The sequence below is a fragment of the Pygocentrus nattereri genome, chromosome 8 (genome assembly GCF_015220715.1).
Source record: "Pygocentrus nattereri isolate fPygNat1 chromosome 8, fPygNat1.pri, whole genome shotgun sequence".
In the NCBI taxonomy this organism is placed as follows: domain Eukaryota; kingdom Metazoa; phylum Chordata; class Actinopteri; order Characiformes; family Serrasalmidae; genus Pygocentrus; species Pygocentrus nattereri.
In genome coordinates, this window is record NC_051218.1 from 36,988,424 (window position 1) to 37,002,420 (window position 13,997).

The following is a 13,997-nucleotide window of genomic DNA, read 5'->3' on the forward strand; positions in this document are numbered from 1 at the left end:
CAAAAGAGAGAGAATCTTCCAACAAGAATGTATGAAATGAATGAAAGCAGGGGAAGCTCTCAGAAAAGCCTGGCAGAATCAATCTTCTATGCGCTTGACTTTGATGCCATGGGGCATCCATTATCTTGTCTTCACTTCAGCTGCCCACTTTTGGTATAATGAGGAGGCTTTGGAAGCAGAACCATAGCAGGAGAGGCGGGGGGTATGATAACAAGCCAGGGCTTCTTCACGTCTTCTGAAACATCTGCGCTCAAGATGGAGAGATTGTATAGATTTCGGTTCCTCAAATTGTTGCTTTCTTTCAGCCATTTATGCATCAGTTCTGAGAGCTGGAAGGCTGAACGGCTACCCACTGCTGGAGCAGTCAGAGTGGCTGGCACAGTCTTCCATGTTTATCATAATACTTGTGTCTATGCACTTTGAATAAAAGCTATGATGGATTCTGTTCCATATCAAGTATGAACTAACTGGCTTACAGTCACCATCAATCAAGGAATTCTGAAATAGTTGGGAAACATCAAATTTTTAAAGCGATGCAAGAAATACCTACTTAAAGGGCCCATATCCTACATTTTTCTTTTTTTTTATTTTTCTCATGAGATCGAGTCATAACATTTGAGTTATTTTATATTCCAAAACAGCCACAATTTGTTTCTACATAGCCTTTTTCAGAGCATGTTCTATCTGTGTCTGTGTGGGTTTCCTCTGGGTACTCCAGTTTCCTCCCTCAGTCCAAAGACATCTAGTCAGGCCAACTGGACATGCCTAATTGTCCGTAGGTATGAATGTGTGTGTGTGATTGTGTGTGTGTGGATGTATGTCTGTTTGTCTGCCCTGTGATAAACTGGTGACCTGTCTAGGGTGTATCCTGCCTTCTACCTAATGACAGCTGGGATAGGCTCCAGCACCCCCACACCACGACCCAGAAGGATAAGTGGGTTAGATGAAGTGTGTGTGGCCTGTGTGTGGCCTTTCTCCAACCTCTCATTATCCCTTAGAATAGTTTTTGTTACTGTGCGTTTAAGACCGCTATAAGACAAAGGGTCTCTTTTCTGATTGGTTGCTCTGTACTGTGTCTTATTCAAAGGGCACTCAGAGCTGAAACACTCCTTAGAACTTCAGTAAGAATGGGAGGAGCTAAAGTGCTGTAGGCTGAGTTGGTTCTCTTGATATCACAAAAACAATGAATTCAAAACAGGCTGTTGTCGCAGCTTAGTTCCCATATATGGATTGTATGGACTAAGCAATGTGGTATGTTCTAAACTTTAACTTTGTTTGCGTACCACTTCAAATTCAAATAAAAAAAAGTGAGGGAGTTCGGTTTTCCATGGCATGGTTTCTTTAAGGAAGAATGCTGCTACTATAGTGATATTTATTAAGTTGAGTACCCTGAATTACTTTGTCAAAGGAAAAATGCAGTTTTTTAAAGATCTGTGCATAATTTAATAGTTGAGATGTAAACAAAGTCATTCAGAGTGGTTTGATGTGAAAGGCTCCATTTTAGAGAAACTTTCTGAGTTAGAATTGATCATAAAGTTGGTGACAGAAACCAGATGTCTGAAAAATTTAACGCCTCTAAAAGCTACATCAAAGACAATTACTGACGTTTTTATAGTAGTGATGATACGAACCAGGAGTCGCAAAGTCTACAACTCAAATATACTCATTTTATTTACCATCTAAAACCACCAGTGGATCTACATGAATCTTCTGAGTTTTAATATCACTGTTGTCAGAAGAAAACCTTGTATCTCCAAAATGATAACTTTAGTAGTAAGAGAAGGAAAAAAAATACTTTACCTTTAATGTAAGTCGAAGGAACCAGACTCTTTTAGTCCATTCATCATGTAATTTACACACAACGTAAAGGGCAAAAGGTAATGTCAAAAACGGAGATGCAAGGTTTTCTTCCGACAACAGCGATATATAATATTGATAGAGGTAAAATAGTGTTAAATCTGAAAAAATCCGTTTTCTTTGGGGACTATTTTGTCTCAAAACACTTCTCAAACTTTCTCAAAACTATCAAAAAAACACAATGTCTCAGTCTTTAGGCTGTGTGTTCATAAATATTTCATGCAATAACTTTCCATGAGGGAATCTTTAGCGGTATTGAATGCTGTGGATGTCTGTTCTCATCACCACCACTGAGAACAATGACTTGATCCTCTAGAATGGAGTATTTCACATCAAACCACTCAATTGTTAACATCTTCACCCTTTAATTATGCAGGAATTTGCATTACAGAGAGAAAATCTAAATGCTGAAGGCTTCACTTCATTCACTGGCCACTTATTAGTTTTACATTAGCTAGCAAACAGGCACTCGCAACATAAAATATTAGAAGTGGGGATTCTTTTTTAACTGTAATAGTTCTTAAAGGTTAAAATAAGTAAACTGAATCTTAATAAAATAGGAATAGATGTAATTATACTCAGTAAAGTACGGTTAAAGCGAAAACTGTAATGAGGACCTTTGGAAAACATGTATTATAATTACACCATATCAGTTTGTAGGCAGTAGCAGCTCAAGCTCTTTTGCCACTACATAGCGAAAATCCAATTATGGTTTATGTCTCCATGATATGTGTGAGAAAGTGTTTTTTTTCTTTGCTCTCTGTCTTTATAGATCACATACTTCGCCCAGAAATGCGTATCAACTGATGATATCTGTGAAGGCTGCCAATGTGTGACCGTTTCATGAGATTCAGATGTCAACCGTTCCTTTATTCTGCGAGCCAAAAGACCGCTGGTCCAATCGTAATGCCAGCTGCACATTACCATAGAAGCCTTTCCAGGCGGCCACAGTCACACTTTAGCTCCTCGTGTAACCGTAAAGTTCTGGAATGGGCTTCATTTAGGGGACCATGCAGGACAGCGCCTTGGGCCATCGCGGTGTGTTCAGAGCCATGAGAAAACTGCTGATCCTGAGACTTTTCCCGTCTGTCCCAGGACATGCAGCGGTAGTAGTGAAACAATGTGGCCAATCCTTACCAAAACCAGATGAGTTCTAATCCTCAGAGTCTACTATTTTTGTTTAGCTTTGTTTAAGCCACAGTGTATTTGGTATAGGCTGAGGCTTTGGAGGCCGAGATGTGGTCTGATGAACTGAGTTTGCCCTCTTATTCTGTTAAAACCTTTGGATCACTACTGTTGAACACAAAGATTATGAGGGTGTTATTTGAGCTCTCCTCGTGAGTTTAACCTCTCATAATATTTATTAGCCACTCTATGGAACGCATGAGGTCATAAATGGAATGATGTAAAATTTAAATTATGCTCTTAGGAAACTATCCTCCTCCTCAGTGCCTATCACTTGTGGGGTACCTCAGGGCTCTATCTGGGGTCCTATTTTGTTCTCTTTATGCATGGCTTTACTTGGTTTCATCTTCCAGAAGTACAAAATTCCCCTTCACTGCTGCGCAGATGAGAGTTACAGTCAGATGCAAAAGTTTGGGTGTCACCAGTAATATTAAATGTTTCATTACTTTTCTAAGTGAATAAATACACATCCTCTTCTACCTCTATTTCACCTCTCAATCCTTACATGTTTTTAGCCATTCCACACTCTTTGATGAGGTTCAAAGGTGACTGGGCCTCTTCTGTTGCTGCCCCAAGACTGTCCCATTTTTCATAAGGCATCCACCACAGTAAATATTCTTAAAACAATTTTAAAAACTCAAATTCTCTTGTCATTTAATCAAAAAACAGTATAGAGATTTACTGGTTTATAGAAATAGACAGCAATATTGTATGTACACTGCTCAAAAACATAAAGGGAACACTTAAACAACACAATATAACTCCAAGTAAATCAAACTGTCTACTTAGGAAGCAACACTGACTGACAATCAATTTCACAGCTGTTGTGCAAATGACACAGAAAGTCTTACTTGCTCTCCAGGGGGTCCTCGGGGTCCATCCTTCCCAGTGTTCCCAGGAGGACCTCTCGGGCCTGGGGCCCCTGGGGGGCCAGGTGGGCCAGGTGGACCAGCCTGTCCTTGGTCACCCTGAAAGAAATAGAAGAATGAATGTGTGGTTAACAGTCCAATAATTAGCTCTAGTATATTTGGTATGTTTCTTTATTAATGATGGCCAATAATTTAACTCCTGGCTTTACCACCTATTCCTCTCTGACTTTAAGAATTATTCATAGAACTAACAACAACTGTGGGTCATTTTGTTGGACTTTTTAGACTTACACTTAAATGAAGTAGCAAGAAAAGGCGCAAATTTAAAATCCTACTACATACTTACTATAGATTTACAGTCATTACATGCTGCTTCCTTTTTTATTCCCTTAAATTGATAAAGAAGAAGAAAGAGTTTCAATTGCTCCTCTGCCCTATGAGTTCCATGCTATTACTGGGATAAGCTGTTCATAACCACTCAAGCATTGTTTTATAAATGTGGTATTTAATGCATATGCATGCATAATGAAGTCCCTAGAAATGTGGCCTTCAAAAGAAGTCTCACCAAGACTTCCCATTGGTTAAGTGTCTACTTGGTATTTTAAGTCTAAGAATTATTTAAGAATTTTTAGTAGATGCTGCATCTATGTAATACAGTTGACTCCCATAAACAATACATTTGAAGCATTTGTTCTATATGAAAACAGGTATTGTTAGAGTGTAAGGGTATTTATATAGTCATGTATTCAAACTCTTCATTCATGGAACTCAAAAAACAAGTTTTGATTTAAAAGGTTTTCTGGGTGCAGGGTAACACTACAAAACTATTGCTTGTGGTAATCCAGATGCAGCAATTAGAGATTAGGCTAAAAAATGCATGCCTTTAATGACACACATGTCCAGTAGTATGCAAAAGTTTGGGCACACATGGCCAATTACATATGACATAACCATAACTTCTAAAGCAAATTATCCCAAAACCATTTTGTTTCTGCAAAAAGATAATGCACACTTACTTTGGATTTGATTGAGAGTATTTGTAGCATGTGCCAGAGCTTGGATAACCTCCTAAGTCAATACTTATTACACTTACTTTGGCAGATATCACAGCTTGCAAACACCTTTTGTAGCCAGCTACAGTTACATTTCTGTTCTTGTTTTAGGACTATTCTCCTACTCTTCCTTGCAGAGTGAATCTAGCCTTGCATTTACAGCTTGTTTAAGATCTACCCACAGATTATCAATGATGTTCAAGTCAGGGGAATGTGAGGGCCTTTCAAAAAGCTCCAGCTTGTATTTCTTGGTGGATTTTGAGGTATGTTTTGGTTGGAATTCTCCAAGTAGTCTCTTTTCAGCAGTTTCTTGATTGACACTTTTGTCACATTTGCTTCGAGAATTTGCTTATATTTAGTGGAATTCATTTCCTTGAGCCACTAGCTGTCACACAACCCCAAAGCATAACAGATCCACCCCATACTTAACACCTGGTAAGGTGTTCTTTTCATCAAATCCTGCTCCTTGTTTCTGCAGACATACCTTCAGTGATTATGGCCGAGTTCCATATTTATTTCAGAAGTCTACAGCACTTCTTTCCAAAATGCCTCTGGCTTATCTAAATATCGTTTTGCATGCTTCAGACATTGGCATTTATGACGAGGTCACAGGTTAAGTTTCCTTCTGATTATTCTTCCATGCACATCATGTTTGTGCAAGCAACACTGCACAGTAGAATGGTACGTCACCACTCCTGTGTCAGCTGTCACTTACTGCATGTCCTTTTCTGTTATATGGGTGTTTTGCTTTGCCTTCTAGCAGGTGATATCTTGTTAGCTCAGCTGACAATTACAAAAGACAAATATTGACCTATCCATTCAGCCTTAGTTAGTCAACTTTTGCACATGTTACAATTACAGTTTTATTATGTATTCATTTATTTATTTATTTATTTACCAAACATATTACATAATTATGCATTAACATTTTTCACTTAAGAAAGCAAAATGCATGTAAGCATGTAATTTGGCCAGGGGTTCCCAAACTCTTGCATATAGCTGTAATCAAGGCACACATACAATTTCAGTTAGTGTAGACCAAAGGCCAGTTCAGTGCTCTGAATTAAAGAAACATGCCTTGCACTCATGCTACCTTCAGCATACGTCTCTGGAAGGTGGGCTGGTCAGCAGAGATGAAACCATGGTCATAGCGAGGAAAGACCATCTGAGTGGTCAGAAACAGAAAAAAGAGGACAGAAAGAGGAGGAAGATCAGAGCAAAAAGTTTGATCTATGTTTTAGGGGACACTGTGAAGCATTCACTTTTTTATCAGAGTGAAAGAGGTGGAAGAGAGAAAGGGAAGGTCATCTGTGGTCAGCAGGAAAGAGGAGGAAAGCAGACGACAGCATCTATAAGGCCAGAGGGTACGGAGGCAGTGGAGGCACAAACCTTGATGAGAATCTGATTACTGTGCAGGCCTGCGTGAGTGGCCTGGCCCTAAAGCAGAGACACGATGGATGCTCATCACAGAAAAACACTTGCAAAGCACATCAGCCACATATTTCTATGACCATTAAGTCTGGAGATGTAACTCTGTGAATCTTACAATGATATGATCTGATTAGGATTCTCTAGGAAATAATTCAACACATGACAAAATAAAAAAAAATTCAAATTTGATTCTTATGCTTTAGGAAAAGTACATCATGAAATTTCTCATTTCACCACACTTTGATTCCATTTTGTTTCTTTTAGGGCCAACCTGATGTCATATAATCTCAACAATCACCATGATTCAATTTAATTATGATTTTTATAAAATAAGTAAGGACTTCATAACATTTCAACTGTCACCACAATTTGATGCAATTACAGTTCTTTAGAAAATGTTTCAATGCATAAACTTTCAAATCAGTTTCAATTCTTCAGAAAATTATTCAGTGCATCATAAAATGATTTGATTTTGTTACATTTCCTTAAGACTTGAATAAATGTATCAAAAATATCAACTTTCACTATAATTTGATCTGATTCTGATTGTATAGGAAATAATGTTTCACAATTTTATCACAATTTGATTCTGAATCTTTTGGACACAAATCAATGTCAGCATAATTACAACATGATCATTGTTGGTTAATTTTGTATGTTTATATATATATATATTAACTTCATTCTAATCCTAATACTTCGTGTCCTCGTTACTGAACATACCTCCAGGCATTACACTATGCAAATTATGAGTACACAGTTTATAATGACCTAATAAAGTGCAGGTATGCAGTCAGTTGTAACTGCTCCTATGTTTTTAAAAGACATTCGTGAAATGAATTAAAAATACATTTATAACCCATAAAATACAAAATGCTGTTTTGCTGTTTTCCAAATAAAGTGGATTTCCAACCATAATATGACCAAATATTTCAAGACTGTTAGTTTTTCCCCTCTTGATTTTGCATCTTCGCTGTCTGAGAATGACATATTTGTGTATTTGTTGCTGTAAACCATAGTTACGGAGGGCAGACTAGGGCTGAATTGTCCTGTTGACAGTAATAGAGATGATAGTCTGGGGAAAAAGAGGGAAAATCAGAACGTCTGCCGCCAGAGATTTCAAACACCAGCCGTGCCAGCTACATTCAGATAGCAGGCTCTCTCTCCGGGAAAAGAGGTTAAGACAGAAAAACAGATGGAAAGAAAAGAGGGTTAAAAATAAGGTGTACAGGGTGCATTAAGGGGGTATGTTCAGGAGAGAGAGAGAGAGAGAGAGAGAGAGAGAGAGAGACTGACTGGTCATGAGGGATGTATTAGGGTGGGCTGTGGAATAGTTGAGGTTTCCCACACTGCAGCTTCACTCTGCTCTATCACACTCACTCAGACACACACTGAGTTTTACCCAACAGCCAGACCTCCTACTTGTTTTAATACAATGTAAGAATGTGGGGTGGTATGTAAGTGTGTCAGGAGGTGGGTGGTGTGTGCAGTACTGTTCAAAAGTCAGAGACCACCCTTTAGTTCATTTCCATTCAAAACAGCCATAAAGAGCATATTATTCATTTTTCAGTGTTTAATGTGTCCACTCTCTACTACAGCTTCCATTCTTTTCAGGAAACTTGCTTTCAGTTTTTAAAAAAATCTTTTTGAATTGTTTTAACATAATGTTGAAAAATTTAGATTATTAGTTTAATTGAAAAAAATATATATTTAGACTGACAAAAGTTTCAGTCCATAACCTGTAAAACCCAATTGCACGAATTATGTTAACACAACTTATATACTAGAGTTGGGGTAACTTAATTGAAAAAAAAACTCAAAAATGTTTTTTTTAAATAGTAACAAATTTGGGTCAGATCATTTTTAGTATATTTTAAGTTAAGGCAATTTTATTCAAAGGTATTATACTATTTTTCCTTAAGAATAAGCAAATCCAAACAGGCCAATAATGGGTTGTTTTTCAAGATTTGTTGTGGCTGGATTGTTGTCTCCTCTTCTTACTATGTATGCACACTTGTAACAGAAGACAGACTGTTTACTCCATGTACTAGTCCTAGTTTAGCCTGTTCAGAATAGCCTACATTAAGGATGGTTGCCAAGTGCATGAAATAGCTACATCTATCAGGAGTAGCTGGTCGCCTCACTACCAAAACAAAAACATCCGTTGATTCAGCGGTTGAGGTGAGGTGAGTATTCTGTATCGGTATTCGTCCGACAGACATTTAAATTTAACTGACTTGGACTTTACATGCTTTTATTTTTTTTTTACAATGTCAGACATTCAAACAGGATGTTTGAGTTGAATCAGTGTACTGCTATTTAGTTCAGGCCTCTCAGTTTACTTGATAAATGGTTGCTTAATGTAACTTTCCTGTGTAGAGTTAGGTAGGTTAGGTAACCCTAACCCTACATCACTCCTATTGTCCAAGATAAAAGGTATGTTGTTCTGGGGTGCTTCTTCCCCAGAGGGGGACAGAGAGAGAGATAGAGGGAGAGACAGAGTGAGAGAGAGAAAGAGAGAGAGAGAGAGAGAGAGAGCGTTAAAAGAGATAGAGAGGGAGTGAGGAAGATAAAAGTTAGACAATAATAAATGTCTGAAGTGCTGTCAAAATTCTTCTCCCGCCTGCCCTTGGTCCCAGATTTGTAATGGATCATTACTCTTCTCTCTGCAGCCATATATAAGGGTATGTGTGTGATTGTAGGGTATGGATATGATATATGTGCAGAAATCACACGAGACTCATTCCTCTAATATGAGAATGTGACAAATGCTCATGAACAAAATCGTAACGTTTTTCTCTCGTTGGATAACAACATTAGAAGTGTACTGTCATATGCAAATGGTACAAAACCCTTGGTCAAATTACGTGTTTTGTGAAAATATAAATGAAACGTTATACAGCCTCCACAGAGAACACACATAAATATGGCAATTTTATTGCACAACTGACACATTAGAAAAACTTAACGCATTGGAGAAAATAAAACATACAATAGAAAATGTGCCATAACTTGTGCACAGGCCACATTTCATGTTCTATTTTTGTCAATATGTTAAATTCAACTAAAATACAGTAACTGTGCACCGCAACATGCAAACATGTGTTCTCTGTAGAGGACGTGTAACTTATTTTCACAAAACACAGTTTTGACCAGAGGCGCCCTCACTTTTGCATTCGACTGTAAGCTTATCAGCATCAGCAGTACAGGCTCATAAAAACACTGTGTCCAATGATCAAGCCTGAAACTGCCAGGAAAATACTCATATAAGTACAAATACAAGACCACTGCAACACTAAAAAATAGAACAGAAACAACAAACAATTATGGCTTATTAAAAATAAAATCCAATGAATTAAACAGCCATTATCTTTTGTAAGAGGTAAAAAAAGAGTTAAACTGATACATCTGCCTTAATCAATAATGAGAAATAAAGAAAATAAGCTTATTAGACTGAAATCTTACCCTTGGCCCAGCTTCTCCCTGGTCACCCTTGGAAAAAACAGACACAAACAGAACAGAATGTTTATGAACATGGTCATAACATTGGGCAACAGTATCATGTTCCTGCTTATGCTGGTGCCATGGTCAGATTTGTCTGTACCTGTGTTTGCATGTTCTTTTATGACAACCTAGCCTCAATCAAGCTTGTTTGTGATCAGCATGAGAATGACAAAGACATGGAGAGATAAAAGAAGACGCAAGTTTGTGAAATGGTGGTTAAGGCCGGCGTGCTGGCACGCTCCTGCTTCCCAATGAGTTTGACAAGGCCAAACTGATTAAGGAAAAAATCGGTCAAACTCCAGTGGCTCCATATGGTTCTCTCTCGTCAGCGGTTCTGTAATCAACAGGAATATTCTGAGGCTGGTTTTGTTTACCACAGTTTTTTTTTTTTTTTGGCGATGTGATCCGAGACGCAGCAGGATTCATGTGTCCGCACACGTGGTGGCTGCCGTGAGTTTGGAAGCACATCTGGTTGTTGTGAAGTGGAGAAGACTACAGGAGCGCGACGAGAGGTGATTACCTTTCTAGGTGTGGACCTGAGGTGACGTGTGGGCTAATGGATGGATTCTGTACGTGTGTGGGGTGTGGTGTGGTCACTTATGTGTAACAGTTTTTACCTTATCTCCCTTTGGTCCAGCTGGCCCCTGAGGACAGGAGAGAGGGGAGAAGATATGAATTAGTGACCATTCTGTACAGCACCTCAGTTTAAACAGATAAAACTAACTGGCTAGTTAAGGTTAGATTATTAACGGGTCACTTAGTCAGCAGGTTAGTGAACATTCAGTACAGGCACTCAAATCAGGTCAAAATTAACCAGAAAGTTGAGACACTGTTTTTCCATTGGAATAAGAATTGATGTTATCAATTTGCTATTGTTTACTTGTTTACTTTCTATAAAACATTTACGTAACCATGTTATAAACATGTCATGGCCAATGTCATAAACTGTTATAAGTTGTCGTAACAATGCCATATTACCATTATGGGTAATTGTCATACCAGATGCCATAATGTTTGCCATAATAGCTCAATTTTGATATCAAACATACTGACATGCTGTTATGAAATACTGTTAATGATAACATGGCAATGTTATTTTACAGGACATAATTTGTTATGATAGGTGACACTTATCAACCAACCAACCATGTGATTGCATTCATATTTATATGGTGGTGTCATTTTTAACATTAGGCACCATCTCTACCATTAGGGGGCCTGCATAAAGGGACTACTGTCTGGTGTTCTGTAATAATGTTTGGTGGAACTCTCTGGGGGAACTATATTCCATTCTGGCTGTGATGAGAGCAATAACAATAAAGCTTAACTCAAGCAGACCTGATATGACATTGTTTACTGGTCAGTGGCATTCAGTTCAGTCCAGCTCAGTTCAGTAAACAGCTCATGAACCAAACAGCTGCAATAGGGTTCAGAACATGTGAAGCTCCAGGTGAGCAGAAGGTGAGTTTCAGTCTGCCTCCTGCAGTGAGACAGCTGGACTTTGAGGTGAACCCAAAATTCAGCCAATATCACAACTGGTTGAGATTCACGGCTAAACTCAATTGACTGTGATTTTTCCTTAGTGTGAACCAAAACATCTTGATGTCTCTTTCGCACCACGAACAACAGATTGATGATGTTCGGAGGAGATGCGTTTCAGAGAGCCCTCTCAATCTAAGTGGTTTACATTGCTATGGACAAATGGGTTTCTCTTGGCAGTGACAGCGAGGGAAACAAGAGGCCCTTGGAAGATGACCTATGTGGAGTCAAGTCAAATGGGAGTCAAGAGTGATGAGTTCCTTTCTTTGCTGTGTAATCCATTATTTCCATCTCATTTGTGGCTAGATGGATGGAGACTAGAACTTTGTGGTCTCTGTCTCAGTATCTTAGCTGATAAATGGCCGGAAAAGCCAGAAATGTTGTTTTTGAATCCCGCATCTCCACCCAAGGATGTAACCACACTTTCCCTTTTAGCCAGCATGGGATAACAGGTCCCAGATGGGCTACTGGGAATGTAAATGCACATATGATCTGACAAAAGTTGGAATGTTTCAGCCTTTTACAGGCGACAAGACACATCTCAAATTTGCAGTCAAGACTCAAACAGATGATGTCAGAAAGGTGTAAATTACCTGACTTCCTTTAGGCCCAGGAGGACCCTATGGTGAATGCAGGAACATATGGACATAGAAGAAGAAGAAAAGAAGAAAAGTCAAGATTAAAGTGCATAACTGAATGTAATATGATGGTCTTAAAAGAAAGAATCTGCCTTAGAGGAATCACCCTTGGTTTCCTAAAGAAACTTTGAGTTGAGTGGTTTCAGTTAAAGACCACCACTTGAAAGGTTCTTTAGAGAACCAAAAGTAGTTTCCTCTAAAGCATTGCTCCAAAGAACCCTTCATTTTATAAGTATATCACCTGATTCCTTCATGACTGAGAAAGCTGTAGAACATTGAGAATGACATTCCGATTAAATGAATACCCAGATTGCCTTGTGAAAAGGGGTGATCAAATCTCATAACTTTGAAGACATTGTTCTTTATCTTCACGTGTCTAGCTTATAGTATTGCAACTTAGTCAGTATAAGTTGAAACTAACAGCATAATTAACTAACAGCATGTATTCCAAAAGTTTGCTAGTGTACATCTATTATGAGGATCCATACATATAGTGCATCTAAACATCCTATATTGACAAAGTGGCTGACGTCTACTTTGCAAAGTATGACCAAGAGTCAGCCTATGATTGAACAAGGAGTAATACAGAAGTTCACTGTCAGAAAAATGGTACAAGCAATGTTAATTACACAAAACAGTGACGCACCGAAATGAAACTTCTTGGTCAAAACTGAATCAGAAATTCTGGACACACTAGGCCAAAAACCATAAAAGCTACCAAAAAATACAAATAGTTTTTCTAAAATAAATGTACTAAAATTATTATAGTGTGCAAGTTATTGTACGTCCCACAAAATCAAGTCATTGATAAGAGAGAATGGCTGCTCATCCAGGGCAATAAAATCCATTACATTTTGCACTTTGACTCTGTCATTTGTGCATTTTTAGTCATTTTGAAAACTGAGGACAGAGATGTCGCTGGCATGTCCACATGGACTTTCCTTTCTGTTTCTGTTGTTTTGCTGTATTCTATACACCAAGGGTGTTGTGCTTTCATACAGCATCAAATCTGTAGTGGAGAAGTTCTGGGTGTTTTATCTCTTGATTATGGATAGTTGACATAACCAACAATAAATGTTACTGTTAAAAAAATTTTTAAATTAGCTCATTTCTGAGAAATATTGTCTTTTACTGTTATTCAAACCTCCCCTTAGTTCAATTAGTTATGCTGACAAGATTTTAACATGATAACAGTAACATCCATTTGAATAAACAGATATGTCTATGAAATAAAAGTAACAATTTCCATATTTTTCTGTAAAATAACAGCAGTGTTTATGTACACTATATGTTGTGTCTGTGCTTTATTTATGTGCATTTAACCTTTTTTCCACACAAATGGGTATTAACCATTATTGTATGTTACTTTTTACAGGGTTTTCTTTTTTTATAATAATGTGTAATAAAACTTTGAACCCTGGCCTTTTAAGAGGTTAATTACAATTTCTTATTTTCATTACCAGTGAAGCTTTTTTGTAACATCTCAGATTTTCATACAGCATCACAGGACTTTTCAGCCATTTCTCCTTTTTGGCAAACTTTTTCTCAAGTTTGGCAGAAAAATTTTGTTGGCTGAAATTTTAAATGTGCACTGCATTCAAATTTCATTACCCAACATTTTTTTGTAAACAGAAATGAAAAAGTCTGAAGTCAAAAGCAAAGCATATAAACTGCAGAGGAATGTACAAATACATTCCATGACAAAAGGTACTAGAGATATACCTTTCAGAGTAGCATCCCAGTGAAAAAATACAGTTAGGTACCTTTATTTAATTTTTTGTTAGTAATTTCAACACAATATACAACCAATGTTTTGGCCTTGCCACTGTAAGTGCAGGAAAAATGTTGATGCACAACAGTGTTACGGTAGATTCCGTTCAATTTTGTTGTCAATATATATTCGACCACAAGCCTTTTTAATT

The 13,997-nt window shown here is 37.8% G+C and overlaps 1 protein-coding gene across 5 annotated transcripts in view; it reads right to left on the reverse strand.

Annotated features, from left to right (window-relative positions):
• Positions 1 to 13,997, reverse strand: part of si:dkeyp-44a8.4 (collagen alpha-1(XXIII) chain) — a 204,971-nt gene that overhangs the window by 24,063 nt on the left and 166,911 nt on the right. For 4 of the 5 annotated variants that reach the window (XM_037540737.1, XM_037540735.1, XM_037540738.1 and 1 more), the window contains 5 exons: positions 12,031 to 12,057; positions 10,516 to 10,542; positions 9,860 to 9,886; positions 6,057 to 6,128; positions 3,894 to 4,010 (listed from right to left, as the gene is read on the reverse strand). In XM_037540737.1, the coding sequence (XP_037396634.1) occupies positions 3,894 to 4,010; positions 6,057 to 6,128; positions 9,860 to 9,886; positions 10,516 to 10,542; positions 12,031 to 12,057 (270 nt within the window). Of the gene's footprint in view, positions 1 to 3,893; positions 4,011 to 6,056; positions 6,129 to 6,352; positions 6,401 to 9,859; positions 9,887 to 10,515; positions 10,543 to 12,030; positions 12,058 to 13,997 lie in introns of all 5 variants that reach the window. The other variant, XM_037540736.1, reaches the window with a different exon arrangement.